The sequence below is a fragment of the Myotis myotis genome, unplaced genomic scaffold, assembly GCF_014108235.1.
Source record: "Myotis myotis isolate mMyoMyo1 unplaced genomic scaffold, mMyoMyo1.p scaffold_m19_p_23, whole genome shotgun sequence".
In the NCBI taxonomy this organism is placed as follows: domain Eukaryota; kingdom Metazoa; phylum Chordata; class Mammalia; order Chiroptera; family Vespertilionidae; genus Myotis; species Myotis myotis.
Genome location: NW_023416328.1, coordinates 3,858,120 through 3,877,434, shown reverse-complemented (window position 1 = coordinate 3,877,434; position 19,315 = coordinate 3,858,120). Strand labels below are relative to the sequence as shown.

At 47.3% G+C, this 19,315-nt stretch overlaps 1 protein-coding gene across 7 annotated transcripts in view; it reads left to right on the top strand.

Annotated features, from left to right (window-relative positions):
• The window catches only part of MCTP2 (multiple C2 and transmembrane domain containing 2), a 130,287-nt gene that overhangs the window by 95,613 nt on the left and 15,359 nt on the right, over window positions 1-19,315 (top strand). For all 7 annotated transcript variants that reach the window (XR_004975155.1, XR_004975156.1, XM_036355546.1 and 4 more), the window contains 2 exons: window positions 7,806-7,928; window positions 10,868-10,909. Coding sequence is in view for 5 of the 7 variants with exons in the window: in XM_036355546.1 (XP_036211439.1) it covers window positions 7,806-7,928; window positions 10,868-10,909 (165 nt within the window). In the remaining 2 variants the exon portion in view is untranslated. The remainder of the gene's footprint in view (window positions 1-7,805; window positions 7,929-10,867; window positions 10,910-19,315) is intronic.

Below are 19,315 nucleotides of genomic sequence, written 5' to 3'. Positions count from 1 at the left end.
GTCAAGGCCAAGCTTCCACCGTGAGATTAGCCGTTGGGACAGGATGTTTGTCAGGAAGTAGGTTACTGGCTGAGCAGAGTGTCCTGCCGTGTAGCCCGCAGGATAAATGAAGGTTTAACAGCGTGCAGTGCGAGGAGTTTATTTGATTTCCCCTCTTGGCTTTCTTTTGCATATATCTCAGCGTTGTTCCTTCCCTCAGTGACTCATTTTACAGACAGAAAGCATCCAATGTTTTGAAAATGCCCCCCACCCCTGGCCCCTTGCTCATCAAATGACCCACACATAGTAACGGGACTGAGTCACTTTTTCAGAATGGACGTTGTAGCTTGAAAAAATAGTAAGACAGCCCTAGCCGGTGTGGCTCAGTGGATAGAGCGTCGGCCTGCCGACTGAAGGGTCCCAGGTTCGATTCCGGTCAAGGGCACATGCCTAGGTTTCTGGCTCAATCACCAGTAGGGGGCGTTGATGTTTCTATCTCTCCCTCTCCCTTCCTCTCTGAAATTTATATATATATATATATATATATATATATATATATATATATACACACACACCCACACACACACACACACACATACACATACATATACATATGTAGACAGTTGTGAAGACTATGGCCCAGAAGTTTAGCCCTAATCTTAAAGATACAAGAAACATTGCTGAAATTATAGCGATTTCCCTGCTTTTTCTTTTTTAAAAAAAATATATTTTTATTGATTTTAGAGAGGAAAGGAGAGGAGAGAGAGAGAGATAGAAACATCAATGATGAGAACCATTGATCAGCTGCCTCCTGCACACCCCCTACTGGGGCTTGAGCCCACAGCCCGGGCATGTGGCCTTGTCCGGAATCGAACCCTGGACCCTTCAGTCCACAGGCCGACACTCTATCCACTGAGCCACACCAGCCAGGGCTTCCTGCTTTTTCCTGATTGCGGTCCAGCCCCAGAGCTAGTGGACAGCAGTGCTCAGGAATGATGCCTCCTCAGTAGATGACACCTGTGGTCACACACCAGTGCCAAGAGATCAAAGGCACTGGCTGCAAAGCCTCAGGGAAGCGTTATGTGTCTGCGGCCTGATCTATTGTCCCAGAGGTCTGAGAGTGTTAATGCACTCTGCAAAGATTACCCTCCCTCTCTAATGGCTCCCACACTTCCTTAAAGGATTTAAACAGCCAGGAAGGTGACGCTCCTTGTCAATTTTTGTCTTCGGCCTGCCGTGGGAGTTTATCTGTCTGGCCGCTGAGACCACTAGATCTAGTCGCCCCGCCGGGATCAGAAGGAGGCAGGAGAAGTTATTTACAGCTCCATGACGACTTGCCCTCTACATGCTTTGCATTCCGTTCTGGGGTTTACGTTGTGGAAACGGGGGCGTATCTGTGTTCCGAAGCGGGGGCCGGACAGAGTCCAGGGGTTGACATTGACTTTCCATCATGTTTGTTTTCATAGTCTTTTCTGAAGGCCCTAATGCCCAATGGGGGCATTTCGCGTTTCACTTATTTTGGTTAAAGACGATGGGAAGAGCCCTGACCGGTTTGGCTCAGTGGATAGAGCGTCGGCCTGCGGACTGAAGGGTCCCGGGTTCGATTCCGGTCAAGGGCATGTACCTTGGTTGTGGGCACATCCCCAGTGGGGGGTGTGCAGGAGGCAGCTGGTCGATGTTTCTCTCTCATCGATGTTTCTAGCTCTCTAGCCCTCTCCCTTCCTCTCTAAAAATCAATAAAATATATATTTTTTTTAAAAAAAGACTTTGGGAACAGTGGACTTGAAACATTTCCTCTATGCTGCCTCCCCCACCAATGTATACACACACACACACACACACACACACACACACACACGCTCACTGACATACACTCACAGACAAACACAAAGTCACTGCATTCTGAAATGTTGATCCTGAATTAGGCATGTACAAGACTGACCCACATGTAGGACTTACTGACTTTGTCCAGATCATCCTTGTATATTTCAAATGTTGTGCAAACACGTTTTTTATAAAGCTCTCTTCTCACCGGCCTGTGTGGCGCAGTGGTCGAGCGTCGACCTACGAACCAGGAGGTCACGGTTCGATTCCCACTCAGGGCACATGCCCAGATCGTGGGCTCCTTCCCCAGTGTGGGGCGTGCAGGAGGCAGCCGACCCATGATTCTTTCTCATCATTGTTGTTTCTCTCCCTCTCCCTTCTTCTCTGAAATCAATAAAAATATATTTAAAATAAAATAAAATAAAAAGCTCTTCTCTGTGTTAGAGAATGATTATTGGATCCTGAGTGTCCAGAGATGACACCGTCATTTTTTTGTTATTTTATTTTATTTGTTTTTTTTCCCCCATTGGTTTTTAGAGATAGAGACAGAGAGAAACATTGATGTGAGAGAGACACATCGATTGGTTGCCTCCCGCACTCGCCCCTACCAGGGCCAGGGATCGAGTCCGCAACGTAGGTATGTGCCCTTGACCGGAATTGAACCTGGGACCCTTCAGTTTGCGGGCCTATGCTCTATCCACTGAGCCACACCAGCAGGGGCGATGGCAGTAATGTTATCAGACTCTGTATGTCTTATGTTGCTTTGATTATAACGGAGTACTTTCTAAATGAGGCTGAAAAGCTTCAAGGAAGATTGTACCTATTCCTTTACCATGGCGGTTTGGGGAATACTGGGGATCTGTACGTGTGAGAGAAGATACTGAATCCCTTTAAGTCACAGTCTATGCTGCCGTAGAAATGAGGAGGCCAAAGCTGCATTTCGCCCTGAGAATTTTCTACCCACTGTGCACAGTTGCATCATTGAGAGATCTGAATTCCTCGCCCGTCCGGCCTGGCTCAGTGGTTGAGTATCGACCAATGAACAATGAACCTGGAGGTGTCAGTTCGATTCCCGGTCAGGGCACATGCCCGGATGCAGGCTCGGTCCCCAGTGTGGGGCAGGCGGGGGGCGTCCGATCAGTGATTCTCTTTCATCTTTGCTGTTTCTGTCTCTCTCTCCCTCTCCCTTCCTCTCTAAAATCAATCAATATTTTTTTTAAAGTGGTATGAGTTTCTCTAATTCTCATCGCTAATATATGTGGCCTAGGCTGGTTGCTCCAAAGGTTTCCTTAAACCAGTGGTTGGCGACTGCTGGCCTAGGGCAGTGGTCGGCAAACTCATTAGTCAACAGAGCCAAATATCAACAGTACAACGATTGAGATTTCTTTGGAGAGCCACATTTTTAAACATAAACTATAATATAGGTAGGTACATTGTTAGTAACTTAATTAGGGTCCTCCCAAGGCTTAGGAAGGGCCACACTCAAAGGGCCAAAAAGCCGCATGTGGCTCGTGAGCCGCAGTTTGCTGACCATGGGCCTAGAGCAGGGGTGGGCAAACTTTTTGACTCGAGGGCCACAATGGGTTCTTAAACTGGACCGGAGGGCCGGAACAAAAGCATGGATGGAGTGTTTGTGTGAACTAATATAAATTCAAAGTAAACATCATTACATAAAAGCGTACGGTCTTTTTTTTTTTTTTAGTTTTATTCATTTCACACGGGCCGGATCCGGCCCGCGGGCCGTAGTTTGCCCACAGCTGGCCTAGAGCATGCAATATTATATTTATGTAGCTTCCTTGGGAGGATTTCCTGTAATTCAAGATGGCAGTCGGAATGATGGATGTAGAAGTATTTTTTTAAAAAAAGAAATCCTTGCTCGGCCAGTGTGGCTCAGTGGTTGAGCGTCCACCTATGAACCAGGAGCTCATGGTTCAATGCCCGGTCAGGACACATGCCCGGGTTGCAGGCTCGATCCCCAGTGTGGGGCGTGCAGGAGGCAGCCAATCCATGATTCTCTCTCATCATTGATATTTCTATCTCTCTCTCCCTTTTTCTCTGAAATCAATAAAAATATATTTAAAAAAAAAAGAATTTTCGTTTGCCCCATGGGATTTTCACACTTTTCAACTGACGCCACTGTATTTTATTCAAACTGTATAGAGCTGTCAGTGTGTTCGTTATTCGAATCTCCTACAGCCGCTGAGCAGATGACAATTGCTAGAGCGGGCGGGGAGAGGGGGGGCCGGGGGGGGGGTGGGGGGCTGCAGGCGAGGGGGGACCCATTCGAACCCACATCTTCAGAAGCGAATTTCTCTCGCGTCTCCTGTTCCGGGCCCTGCGCGGACCGTCCCCTCGCTCTGCTTCCGATGGCATGTTCCCTCACGCTGTCGGGCGCCGACACGGGATGTCTCATCTGTATATAAAAATTAAAAATTCAAACAAAAATCTGGCCCACATGAAGAACAGGCCCTCTGGGCATATGGCTCATTATGCATATTCGTTTAATTACTAAAACACTTGGGATGGCTTCCCTGCCCTCCCTTTCAACTCGCAAAGTCAGATCTCTTCTCTTGCACAGAAAATGGAGCACAGCTCTGTCTTCTGCAGGAGGGGTGGGGGAGAAAAAAAGAGAGCTTTTGAAGAAATTTTTGGAATTCACCAAAAGGAGACATGATTCTCAGGATGAGACGGGTAGCAGCAGGGATTTCTCTCTCTTTTCGTTTCTCTTTTTGTCTCCTTCTCCCCCCCCCCCCCCTTACCCCCCCCCCCCATTTCTACCACTGCCCCCAAAGGCTAGTCTTAGGGTGGTTAGTTTATACGAAAGTGGGCAGGGCAGGAATGCAGGACCTGGAGTGTAGGTTTCATGTACATTTCTCCGCAGCCACTCATGCAAGTCTCAGGGCGAAGCTACTTTCATTGGCTGGAAAGGGACTCTCGGTGGAAGGGTGACTTTAATTGATTTTTCAGGGCTAACAGGTAGTGATAGCTCAAACTTGCCCCAGCCTCGTTGCCACTCCCGATTTGGGGCGCCGTGTAGGATAGCTTTATTAAAATAAACCGTTTCCTGGCTTCGCGGTTACCTGGACATCTGCCTCCTGGTTTTTCAAGGGCCTTTGCCAATGTTTCCCCTCCGTGCCTACATGGATCGGATCCTACAAAAAAAAAAGTGGAGGGAGACTCCCTTCTCTACATGTCATCTGACTCTTCATTTTGGGGGTTTACAATTAGACAGAAACGTTGTTTCGGGGATTTCTTTCTGGTGGTGGTTGTTTTCGCGTGTATTTCGGTTGTACATTTATTTTCATGGTGCAACAGATTTTTTTTTTTTTTTAACAGAACGGGCCAAACCTTGAACGGGTAGTTGCGGGGTTTGCATTTGAGCTTTTATTCTGGTGATCCACTGATGGTTCACGTGAGGGAATGTGTGAGTGAGTGTGTGTGTGTATTTATTTTTTCTTTTATTGATTTCAGAGAGGAAGGGAGAGGGAGCGAGAGAAACATCAATGATGAGAGAGAATCATTGATTGATCGGCTGCCTCCTGCACACCTCCTACTGGGGATCGAGCCTGCAACCTGGGCATGTGCCCTTGACTGGACTCGAACCTGGGACCCTTCATCTGCAGGCCGACGCTCTATCCACTGAGCCAAACCAGCTAGGGCCAGAGAAGACTTTTCTAGAACGCTCTGTCCACTTAGCGGACAATTAGAGCCCCATCGGACTTGTACCACGGAGGGTGGCTCCGGTGCCAACAATTCTGCTTCGGAAATGAGTGAGACGCTTGCTGGTACATTTAATGGAATTGTTTTTGTCTTGACCTCTTCAGGATACCCAGCTCTATGGGGGAATAAATGTGTGAGGATGCTTTCCTCCCTTCCTTTAATCAGAGCAGAGAATTTGCTGATGGCTGTGGAAGATGTATTTACCCAAATCGGACTTTCAACTGCTCAATTACCAGCTTCTGCAAAAAACAAACACAAAAAAACACATAATGAGAAATTCATTGTCTGATCCTTGACCAGAAATTATGATCATTTTAGGAGGGAAGGAGCCAACAGTTGCAACATATTAAATGCCTTCTTTCTTATTTCATTTTGAGCTGTTCAACTTTTTCAACTGGCAGCTCTGCCTTGATGAGTGGTGTGGGTTTTTATTAGGCCATAGATGAGCGATTGACTTTTCCCACTTAAATAAAGTCATCAAGAAATGTAGAGGGTGTCCAGTTAGCATGATGCAAACCATGGGGATTTTAAAAATATATTTGTATTGATTTGGGTTTTTATTAGAGAGGAAGGCAGAGAGAGAGAGAGAGAAACATTGATGAGAGAGAATCATTGATTGGCTGCCTCCTGCACCCCCCTACTGGGGATCCAGCCCATAACTGGTGCATGTGGCCTTACTGGAAATGGAACCGGTGACCTCGTGCATGGGAAGATACCCAACCCACTGCACCATACTGGCCGGGCAAACCATGGGATGTTAAAACGTTTCATATTCAGATGAGAATACAGATTATGTACTTAGGAAAGAAGCTTGTGTATAAATACAGATTAGAAGCGCTTTTTTTCTGTTGTTTTTTCTTGAATCCTATCGTACATGCAAAAGGGGAAAGTAAAACCAGCAGAAACTCCATCCTTAAAGAATGCGGCCTGAAAGTCTCTAATTTGTTCTAAGTTGATAAGTTACATGAGTGACTTTTTTCCCAGCACTGGCGAGCTGACAGCTGATCACCACAAGTTACCGTATTTCATCTTGTGGGACCACCTGTGAGTTTGAAAGGAAAGTGGGGCGTTAAGTCTGGAAATAACGTGCCCGAGATGTCACTCCTGCCTCGTGAAATAATTGCCAAGTGTTCTTTTCCTCTTTGTCCTGCTAATCCGCGTGTTACTTGGAGGCAGGGCCGTGTCTTCGTGGCGTTCTTGTTTCCGGTGACCATGGCGGCAGAGGCACTTGGCTTCAAACCCTAGCTCTCGCTCATCCTTTCTGTGGGAGGGTCCCAAGTTCACAGGCGGATAGAAATGGGGCAGGTAGCTTGTCTGATGTGGGCATTCCTGGCCCATCATTTTGTTGGGGCCATCCAGCCTTAATATTGGAAGACTTTAAGATTTTTAAATTCTATCATATATATATATACACACACACATATATGTATATATGTATATATACACATATATATGTGTGTGTATATATATATATGTATATATATGGGTTTTTTTGTTGTTGTTAATCCTCACCCAAAGATATTTTTCCATTGATTTTTGGAGAGTGGCAGGGAGGAGGAGGAGGAGAGAAAGAGAGAGAGAGAAACATCAATGTGAGAGAGAGACACAGATTAATTGCCTCCTGCACCTGCCCCAACCAGGGCCGGGGATCAAGCCTGCAACCAAGGTACATGCCCTTGACCGGAATCGAACCTGGGACCCTTCAGTCCGCAGGCCAGTGCTCTCTCCACGGAGCCAAACCTGCTAGGGTGACGATTTTAAGATTCTTAAAGAGACTTTGAAAATCTGGAATGTCTTACCTGAAATACTTGGGTTTTAAAATATTGGAAGCCAATTTAAAAAGTAATCCCCTCTCCAGTTAAAATAAGCCTTACGGTTGGCAAAATTTGGCATGTGGCCGGCCTCTTGGGGACCGTGGGTGTTTGCATACGACCGTCCCTCGGTTCTGGTACAATACAGCTAGGAGCAGACAGCTGAGTCGATAGGATAGGGAATGGGGTTTCCAGGTATGGGACCAGATCGGTCTGCTCCAGCCTGTACCTGGCCAATCGTTTCTTCCTCATTCTACCAGTTCTACAACTCTACAACTGCATTAATCAGTGTGTGTGTGTGTGTGTGTGTGTGTGTGTGTGTGTGTGTGTGCCTGTGCCTGTTAGTAACCGTTTCTAAAAGCTGCTGTAGTGAGAGTCCTGGATTTAATTCCCTGAAGTCACTGAGGAGGCTTGGAAGATGGTTGCCATTCCGTGTTCTCAAGCAGTGATTTGGTCTTGTCTTCCCATCAGGTGTTCCTGGCCACGGTGTGGAATTTTGAGCTGTACATGATCCCCCTGGCGTTGCTGCTGCTCTTTGCCTATAATTTCATCGAACCCACGAAAGGGAAGGCGAGCAGCACCCACGACTCCCAGGTAAGCCAAGACGCCAATAGCTCTGATGTTTGACTCTAGACAAAGGTGCTAACAATGATAAGCCAGCACCGTCAGCACCACCACTAAATCATGGCCCAAGTCCATTTGGTTTGATCCTGGAGGATCCACCTTGCACATATGTCCATGTTATAGCACAGATCTTTTTTATAGAAAAAAATATATATATTAATTTTTTAATTGATTTCTGAGAGGAAGGGAGAGGGAAAGAGAGATGGAAGCATCAATGATGAGAGAGAACCATTGATCGGCTGCCTCCTGCACACCCCACACTGGGGATCGATCCCACAACCCGGGCATGTGCCTTGACTGGGAATTGAATCGTGACCTCCTAGTTCATAGGTTGATGCTCAACCACTTAGCCACCCTGGCCAGGCTAGAAATATATGTTTTTACTGATTTGAGAGAGAGAGAGGAAGGGAGAGAGAGAGAAACATCGATGACAGAGAAACATTGGTCAGCTGCCTCCTGCACACCCCCTACTGGGGATGTGCCTGCAACCAAGGTACATGCCCTTGACCGGAATCGAACCTGGGACCCTTCAGTCCGCAGGCCGAAGCTCTATCCAATGAGCCACACTGGCCAGGGCTGTAGTAGAGATCTTGTATCAGGTGTCACCTGGGGTCTCCTCTGTGTTTCTGAGTCTTGGGCTATTTCCTCAGAGTCCAGAGAGCCCTGTGGTGCTCGGGCATCTGTCCCGCGCCAGCAGCACGTGTCCGGGGGCACCTCTGTGCTCCGTGAGGTTAAGGTGAAGAACGTTGTCAGCCACGAGAGAAAAGTCCCTCCAGGGGACGCAGAGCATCTGGAGGCTGCCTCGGCCCCTCCACCCAGGTTCCCCCTTCAGTGCTCACCTCCGGCCTGAAGGCTCAGGGTGTTCTCGGACGCTTGCCCACTCCCAGGGAAGGCCCAGCCTGTGTGGGCATGTGTCCCTCTGTTCCTGTGCCCATGTTTCTGCTGCGATTCTCAGACTTGCCAGCAAGGCTTCCCCTCAGAGACACCGGCCTCCACTCCCTGCCCTTCTTCCCCAGCTCTTCCCCCCTCGCTCTCTCCTCGCACGCACACCAGGGCATCTCCCCCCCCCCCCCCCCCCCCATGAGCAGGAACCTGTATGTATTGGCTTCTTTTATGGTATAATCCTGGCATTCCAGGTTCAAAAACCCAGCAGTTTTTTAAACAAAAGTCTAAGGCTTTGAGACTTGGTAACAGATCAGCATCACATTGGGTTTTTCTAGACGCAAAAGGGGACCCTCTTCACAGAGTTTCCCTTAGCATGTTCTCATGATGGAAAAAATCATCTCTGGCCCAGCTGGTGTGGCTCAGTGGTTGAGCGCGGACTCCTGAACCAGAAGGTCACAGTTGGATTCCCAGATAGAGGGCGCGTTCATGCCCGGGTTGCAGGCTCCATCCCTCGTAGGGGGCGTGCAGGAGGCAGCCAATCAATGATTCTCTCTCATCATTGATGTTTCTCTTTCTCTCCCCCTCCCTTCCTCTCTGCAATCAATTAAAAAATAAAATAACAAATGAATAAATATTGCAGCAGCGGCATGATTGAAATTTACTTGTTCTAGAGACAGGGATTTAAAACGAATGTGAACCAACCTGCTCGCATCACAGCCGGTGCTGTGACCCCCCAAACGAAAGCAGGGCGCCCTTTAGGCCAGATCAGGGGTGGGCAAACTTTTTGACTCGAGGGCCACAATGGGTTCTTAAACTGGACCGGAGGGCCGGAACAAAAGCATGGATGGAGTGTTTGTGTGAACTAACATAAATTCAAAGGAAACATCATGACATAAAAGGGTACGGTCTTTTTTTTTTTTTTAGTTTTATTCATTTCAAACGGGCCGGATCCGGCCCGCGGGCCGTAGTTTGCCCACGGCTGGTCCAGATCAAGGCCTTGTCCTCCCTCCCTCACCTGCTCCCCCACCCAAACCCGAAGCCCCAGGAGGACTGTGAAACCGTAAAGAAACCTCTAACTTACTTTCGGGGTGGATGATACTCAGACTCACGCACTTCTGCTGTCTGATGTTCCCGTAATGGCCCCCAAGGAGCAGAGAAATCGCTCTCGCAGTGAGCCCCGCACAAACCGAGAGCGGTCCTCTCCGCCTTAACGTAGCGGCCGCTTCATCTGTCAGGAGAACAGAAGTGTTTAGAGAAAGTTCAGCTCAGCAGAGCCGCCTGGAAGCTGGGCGCCGTCCAAGGCCGCTCGCCTCATGGCTGTGTTTATCGCGAAGTTTTATGGAGATGAGGCGTGTTGTGTGCGCTGTTGCCACGGTGCCCCTGAACTCTCAAAGCGTTCTCCTTAAGGGTGTTTTTGCAGATTGGATTTTAAAAAGACGACCGCTTAGATTCTGTAGACATTTTTTTCTTAAGCCTCACCCCGGCGATATTTTTCCATTGATTTTGAGAGAGAGTGGAAGAGAGAGGGAGAGACAGAGAGAAATATCGATGTGAGAGAGACACATCGATCGGTTGCCTCCTGTACACGCCCTGACCAGGACCCGGGCTGGGGAGGAGCCTGCAACTGAGGTACATGCCCTTGACCGGAATCAAACCCGGGACCCTTTGGTCCGCTGGCTGATGCTCTATCCACTGAGCCAAACTAGCTAGGGCTGTAGACATGTTTTTTCTTTTTTATTTCAGAGAGGAAGGAGAGGGAAATAGAGATAGAAACATCAAGGATGAGAGAGAATCACTGACCAGCTGCCTCCTGCACGCCCCCTGCTGGGGATTGAGCCAGCAACCGGGGCATGTGCCCTTGATTAGAATCGAACCCGGGACCCTTCAGTCCGCAGGCTGATGCTCTACCCACGGAGCCAAACCAGCCAGGGCTGGAGACATTTTTCTTTCATGTGAATGAGTTTATTTTGCCTTTGGTCATTTCAGCTGATATTTTATTAACTAATTATGGGGCTTCCTTTCAGGAGAGCACGGAAGTCGATGACGAGGAGGATGAAGATGACAAGGTGAGTGTCCACGGAACCTCTCGACAGGGAGGGGACATTCTTTTTGTTTTGTTTTGTTTTGTTAATCCTCACCCGAGGATATTTTTCCATTGATGTTTAGAGAGAGCGGGAGGGGGAGAGACAGAGAGAAACATTGACGTGAGAGAGAGACAGCGATTGGTTGCCTCCTGCATGCACCGCATCAGGGCCGGGGAACCTGAAAACGAGGTACGTGCCCTTGACCGGAATCAAACCCAGGACCCTTCAGTCTGAAAGTCGATACTCTATCCATTGAGCCACACCAGCCAGGGCGGGACATTCATGTTTTCAGCAGATAGCTTCCTTCCAGGTTGTGTCAGATGCTTTTATTTTTTTGTACTATAGAGTAACCAGCAGATTAATATTCATATCATTTACAAAGGATATCCCTTTCTAAGATATATCTATTTCTTTTCATTCATTTGTAAAAATGAGGATGGAAAGGGGCAAAATGTGAGAAATAATTGAAGTAGTAGAAAAAGCATAGCTGTAGGCCCGGCCGGCGTGGCTCAGTGGTTGAGCATCGACCTATGAACCAGGAGGTCACGGTTCGATTCCCGGTCAGGGCACATGCCCGGGTTGTGGGCTCGATCCCCAGTGTGGAGTGTGCAGGACGCAGCTGATGCATGATTCTCTCTCATCATCGATGTCTCTTCTTGTCCCTTCCTCTCTGAAATCAATACAAATATATTGAAAAGGTAAAACAGCAGAGTGGGAGGGGGGCTGTCCTTGGCTGCGGGCGAAGGTGCGCTTCTCCGTGGCGTCTGGAAGGTCGACGGAGGGTCGCCCGGGAAGTCACAAGTAAACCAAGTGACAGTGCTCCTCCTTCAGGCTCCAGCCCGCGCGCTGCGGGGTGGCCACCCACTTCAGAGCTGTCACTTCCCCAGCTGTTGCTGGCAGCGCGTGCAGCTCTCCGTCTGGGTACATCTGTCCTTTCCCTTCTCCTGGGAGAGGCTCTCAAAGCCGGTGCTTCTGTTGTCATTACGCTTTCAGACAAACCTTCTGGAATAAAATGAAAAAAAAAGGGACATGCCAAATGCGATGCTACTAGCTTAATGGACTTCAGTCCTCAGAACCTGTGGGTATTGAGGGGGGTGGGAGGTGCTGAGAGAGACGCATGGTATAGCGTTTCGGATGCTTGAGGGGGAGGGGGAGATCTTAACAGTTAGAATCCAATATAAAATGCCCAGGAAAGAGCAATGAATATAAAAACACCGGCTCCGTGACACAGAGGGCCTTCAAATGGATCGAGAGAGGCAGATGGTTTTGCCCATTTGTAGCGCATTGAGGGGATTCCAGAGTAAACCTTACTTGTGGTGTTAAAATGATCATTCGTAGCAAAATAATGAAATCAAGTAGTAAAATATCTTTTTAAAGTAAATTGCCCTTTTTCAGGAAAAAAAAAGGTCACACAGATGCAACTTTCTTGTTGATGAATTGATGTTGAGTGGCTTCCCGGTGACGTAGCTCTTTGAACATTAGAAGTAGAGATAGCCAAGCCACAGTGCATGCTGGGAAGGCGTCTCAAAGGAAACAAGTCTTTTTTTTTCATTAACATGTTTTTATTGATTTTTGGAGAGAGAGGAAGGGAGAGGGATAGAGAGATGGAAACATCCATGAGAGAGAAACATTGATCAGCTGCCTCCTGCATGGCATTGAGCCCACAGCCTGGGCGTGTGCCCTGACCTGGAATCTAGCTGTGACCTCCTGGTTCCTGGGTTGATGCTCAACCACTGAGCCACACCGGCCAGGCGGAAACACAGTTTTAAATGAAAATTTCCGTTTTAATGAAATTATTTTAAACCTGTACTAGGAACTAGCCTACATTTTATTAACCAAGGCTTGAAAGTGAGGAAGATTTCTTTCCCGTTGGCCAACCATTTTTAAATGACCCACCCAGGGACGGGAAGGCAATGAGTGAGACATCGGAGGTCAGTCAACTAAAGGCAACAACTTCAGCCCTTGGACTACAGGCCATGGGTTGTCAAGGTCAAACCTTACTCTTGGGTGTCTCCAGGTCTGCCTCAGTGTCTGGAGGCAGAGCCATCGGGGCTGCGCTTCTAGCCTTTCCAGGCGAGGACGACTGAGTCGAACCACAGCATCTACAGCAGCGGTTCTCAACCTGTGGGTCGAGACCCCTTTGGGGGTCGAACGACCCTTTCACAGGGGTCGCCTAAGACCATCGGAAAACACATAGATAATTACATATTGTTTTTGTGATGAATCACTGTGCTTTCATTATGTTCAATGTGTAACCATGAAAATACATCCTGCATATCAGATATTTACATGACGATTCATAACAGCAGCAACATGACAGTGACGACGTAGCAACGAAAATAATTTTATGGTTGGGGGTCACCACAACATGAGGAACTGTATTAAAGGGTCGCGGCATGAGGAAGGTTGAGAGCCACTGATCTACAGGGACGAGCCGTGGAGCTGTGATGCCAACCTGTCCCACACGGAGGGCCTTGCACTCGGTCTTCCCCCATTGCCTCCTGGGCAGTTTTGTTCTTGAGACCCTTTGAGTGTAGTATCTTCAGAGGGACTTCATTTATTTAATTTTTAAATCTTTATTGTTGAAAGTATTACATCAGTCCCCTCCCCCTCCACCACCACCCATTGACCTCATCTAGCCCACCTCCCTCCCCAGGCCCTCTCCACCCCACTGTCTGTGTCCACGGGTGATGCACATATGCATACAAGTTCTCTGGTTGATCTCTTCCCACCCTCCCTCCCCCGCCTTCCCTTTGAGATTCCACAGGCTGTTCATGCTTCTGTGTCTCTGGATCAATTTTGTTCATCAGTTTATTTTGTTCATTAGATTCCACATCATAGGGCCTTTAATAGCCTCAGCACGGCCATGGTTGTTTTGCTACTTCAATTTCATATTCCTGTGAAATCTTCTAGAGTAGTGGTTCTCAACCTTCCTCATGCCGCGACCCTTTCATACAGCTCCTCATGTTGTGGTGACCCCCAACCATAACATTATTTTCGTGGCTACTTCATCACTGTCATGTTGCTACTGTTATGAATCGTCATGTAAATAATATCTGATATGCAGGATGTATTTTCATTGTTACAAATTGAACATAATGAAAGCATAGTGATTCATCACAAAAACAATATGTAATTATATATGTGTTTTCCGATGGTCTTAGGCGACCCCTGTGAAAGGGTCGTTCGACCCCCAAAGGGGTCGTGACCCACAGGTTGAGAACCGCTGTTCTAGAGGAATTCGTCTAAAATGAAAACGTTATGCCTCTTCCGCTTAACACAGCCTTTGGTGAGCCTGGTGAACTTTCCAGTCCTCTTCCATATCTTCTCTCTCTTACTTCTTTTTCTTAAAATATATTTTTATTGAGAGATAGAGACATCAATGACGAGAGAGAATCATGGATCAGCTGCCTCCTGCACACCCCCTACTGGGGATCGAGCCCGCAACCCGGGCATGTGTCCTTAACCGGGAATCAAACTGTGACCTGGTTCATAGGTCGACACTTGACCACTGAGTCACGCCAGCCGGGCTCACTGTCACTTCTTTCAGAGATTTGTAACTAGGGGGATTGTCAACAGTAAGGCCTCCGGAGCACGCATCATTCGCACCCACATTCCAATCCATTATTTCTCTCCATGTATGTCAGCGTCCAGCGCTGAGCTGTGCTCATAGAGCTGCACGCACAGGCTGTATCCCAGGGCTCGCTCTCGTGGCCCTTCTGGCTCCTGGTGCGTGTTACACATGACAGACCACGCTTCTGGGAACTGTAACGCGCCCAGCGAGACGGGCCCTGTTTACAAATGGTAAACACAGGGTCGTTTCCTTCCACACCAGAAGAAGAAAGGGAACTCCTTTCTCTCCAAACTATCCATCTTGCAAGTGACACCCCTTAATTGCCAGCACCCCCTTCCCACCAAATACCAGCGCAGACAACTGGGGAGATGAAAGCGGGCCGGCCCCCGTGGCGCGGCTCCCTGGGGAGACGGACGCTTTCCCATGTTCCCGCCTGTCTCCCGTGCACAGACCAGGCCCAGGCCTGGGCTCTGTCACCCTTTTATTGTCTCCGTCGGGGATTGTTGTAAAATGACATCACCGTAGCCTCGTGCTCCCTCCTCATTGTTAAAAGTCCATGGAAGTGACTTGTATTAGGAACCGAATTAGACTCCACAATTTTGCCTCCCCCTTTTTTTTCCCTTCTTTTTTTGGTTAATTCTCTCTCATCATTGATGTTTATTTCTCTCTCTCTCCCTCTCCCTTCCTCTCTGAAATCAATAAAAATAGATATTTAAAAAAAAGAAAATAAAAAAGTCAAAGACTACCTTTGAAAGATGAACAGTAATTGAATATCTTCCTACACATTTCAGGGCCGATGGGAACGATATGTAGAGGACCTGCTCAGGGATGATTTTCAGGGGAATGAAGTAAATGGCCGTTCTGATGTAACTGCTTTTAATTTGATTTAATATGAATTTTAGTGATGAAGTCATTTAATTGCTCGCATCTCTACCATACCAGCTTAGCTTTGAGACTTTAATATTAAAAATGGATTCCAGCCAATTCTTAATGATCGGTTTATGCATGTTCTGATGAGAAGGGATTGGCTTCCTTACTTCCTGCAGGCTTTTCCCTGACACGCTGACTAGCTCCCATTTTCCTTTTCAACACGAAACCTCCGTTCTCAAGAGTGTTTGGCCTCATTGCCTTGAGAAGTAATCCAGGAATGTTCATAATCTGACCTTTTGAGGCAGTATTCATCCTACTTCCTATCAGGCTCACTAACCCTGGCACTTGTGGGTTTGCTTTGATATTTCTACTGTAAGGATTATACTTGTTATCTTACTCCCAAATATTGTGAAATACGATATACCAGACTCTAAATCAGATGGATTATCTATCCTTCTGTTAGCTAATGTGCACTGTCTAACAGAATACAGTCAGAGACTCTGATTTTATAGAATACTAGAGGCCCGATGCATGAAATTCGTGCACTCCGGGGTGGTGGTGGGTTCCCTCAGCCGGGATTGCAAGAAGGCACAGGCCAGGCCGAGGGAGCCCACTGGTGCATGATGGGGGCCAGGGAGGGGTGCGGGAGGTTGGCCAGCTGGGGAGGGAATGTGGGAGGACTCCAGGGTATGTCCAGCCCGTCGCACTCAGGCCTGATTGGCCAGACTCCAGCAGCAAGCTCACCTACCGGTTGGAGCATCTGCCCCTGGTGGTCAGTGCACGTCATAGCGAGAAGTTGAGTGGCCTTAACATATCATTAGCATATTACGCTTTGATTGGTTGAATGGCCGACCGGACGACTGGACACTTAGCATATTAGGCTTATATTATATAGGATAACGAATCTAAATATTTAATTTCCCATTGCTTAAAATTTTTACATCATGCTGATGTGGACTGCATTGGACATTGTTTCTCCATTACCCACAGGTCATTGTTTTTCTGAGGGTAGTAGCTAGTCCTCTTGTCTTTCCTCATGGAACCCCTTGTTTCAGTGTGATTTGCACTAAGTCCCAATTATCCAGTGAGTTTAGAAGCTAATTGATAATTTACAATAAAGGTGGGGGGGGGGACGCACCATATTTTTCCTCAAGGGAAAATAACATAAGTAATAAATGACACAAGAGTAATAATTTAAAACAACATCATTTGCAGTAAGAATTAGTTCAGTATAATTAGATTTAAAGAATAATATTTGTAGAGTGTTTACAATTTCCAGGCTGTGTTTATATGTTTCAGCCCACTCAGCATTCAAAATAAACCATTAAATTAGCTACCTCCCCCATCTACAAATGATTAAACCCGAATTAAGAGAAATGAACTTGATCCCAGCCAGCATGGTTGAGCGGTGACCTAGGAACCAGGAGGTCACGGTTTGATTCCTGGTCAGGGCACATGCCCAGGTTGGGGGCTCCATCCCCAGTGGGGGTGCGTGCAGGAGGCAGCTGATCCATGATTCTCTCTCATCATTGATGTTTCTCTCTCTAATTCTAACATGTTAGAATTTCTTATTGCATTGTTTGGTCACACACATATTTTTCCTTCCACCCGCCTCACTTCCCCACCTCAAACAACACGAAAGGGCACCCTGGTCAGTCAGCAGCTGCAGCTCCTGGCGTGTTGACCCGCAGTAGTTCCAGGGCCAGGAAGCCTCAGCCCTGCCTGGTGGTCGCAGGCCTGGCACCTGTCAGTGGGTGAGAGGAACTCCTAATGAGATGTTGAAGCCAGAAGCACACGCCGGCAAGTACCTGTCAGCGTGGGAGCGCGGTGTGCAATGAGCAGACAGGGAGAGCCGTTTAAATCCACTTAGGAATTCTATTGACTCAAAACCCAAACAGTCTGTTTTCTGTTCATTTCCCCAAAGCAAATGGACTACTGGAGAGGGATGCCTCTCCGGAAAGAGCAATGACTTTCTTTCCCTCCTGGAAACGGCGTGCACCGTGGAGTTGAGTGCGTGCGTGTGTGTGTGTGTGTGTGTGTGTGTGTGTGTGTGTGTCTCCGTGCACACACAACCCATCTCATGGGTTCTGTGCCTGAAGACAGTTCCCAGTCAGTAAGCCAGGCTTCCGAAAGACCCGTTTTTAATCTTGTGTTATCAGAAATATTGCTGCTTGGTCTTTGTTATGACAGATGTTGAGAGGGGTTTGTTGTTTTGTGTGTGTGTGTGTGTGTGTGTGTGTTTTTTCATGCTGAATGCCACTCTATCTATTTCCGATGTTTATCGTGTTTGCATGTCTTCAAATGGCAGGCTTTTACTATGCAGTGGGAGGAGACAGCCCAGACATACCCCCCTTTGCAGTCTAACATTCTATGTTTGCCTCTTGGCTCTGCATGGCTGAAATGACTGGGGAGATCTTGGGGTAGAAATGAGGCATGGATGGCTTTTGGGGACCTTGTGCATCCTGTGACAAATACTACGCAATGTCTCAGCGTGTCAAAAAGGTTTTTCCTGCTGTGATGTACTTCCAGGACTATGTCTCTGGTTTTGCTTAGGTAATTAGAGACAAAGATGAGCCCGGCCGGTGTGGCTCAGTGGTTGAGCGTCAACCCGTGAACCAGGAGGGCACAGTTCCATTCCCGGTCAGGGCACATGCCCGGGTTGCGGGCTCCATCCCCAGTGTGGGGCGTGCAGGAGGCAGCCGATCCATGATTCTCTCTCATCTTTGATGCTTCTCTCCCTCTCTCCCTCTCCCTTCCTCTCTGAAATCAATAAAAACATATATCAAAAAAGAGAGAGAAAGGAGTTTTCCTAAATCAGAACAGGTAGGAAAGATTTAAAGTCACAGACTGATGATATAATTAATTCTTAGCTGTAAATTCATGGTGATGGTGTTAATTCTCTCCCACAATCCTCTAGTCCAGTGATGGCGAACCTTTTGAGCTCAGCGTGTCAGCATTTTGAAAAACCCTAACTTAACTCTGGTGCCGTGTCACATATAGAAATTTTTGATCTTTGCAACCATAGTAAAACAAAGACTTATATTTTTGATATTTATTTTATATATTTAAATGCCATTTAACCAAGAAAAATCAACCAAAAAAATGAGTTCGCGTGTCACCTCTGACCCGCGTGTCATAGGTTCGCCATCACTGCTCTAGTCATTGGAGGCATGGGAAAGGCAATGGAGCCGTGAAGGAAATATTAGCTTCTTTTTTTTAAAAAAATATATTTTATTGATTTTTACAGAGAGGAAGGGAGAGAGGTAGAGAGTTAGAAACATCGATGAGAGAGAAACATCGACCAGCTGCCTCCTGCATACCCCCTACAGGGGATGTGCCCGCAACCAAGGTACATGCCCTTGACCGGAATTGAACCTGGGACCTTTCAGTCCGCAGGCTGACGCTCTATCCACTGAGCCAAACCGGTCAGGGCGAAATATTTGCTTCTTGATTTATTTCATTTTTGTTCTTTAAAAAAACACACACACACACAACAGCTCTGTTACACACGGGTCCACTCTGTTCTTATTTCAGCTGCTTACGAAACTTAGCCTAGAGCAGGGGTGGGCAAACTTTTTGACTGGAGGGCCACAATGGGTTCTTAAACTGGACCGGAGGGCCGGAACAAAAGCATGGATGGAGTGTTTGTGTGAACTAATATCAATTCAAAGTAAACATCATTACATAAAAGGGTACGGTCTTTTTTTTTTTTTTTAGTTTTATTCATTTCAAACGGGGCGGATCCGGCCCGCGGGCCGTAGTTTGCCCACGGCTGGCCTAAAGACTCCGGGTTTTCTTTGTGTGTGTGTGTGTGTGTGTGTGTGTGTGTGTGTGTGTGTTTCTTTTTATCATTTTAGAAACAAATGGACAATGAAAAAAAATGGTGATTTTGCCTTTATTTGTATGTAGTCTCTATGTTTAGGTTATAGAGTTGGCATTTTCAT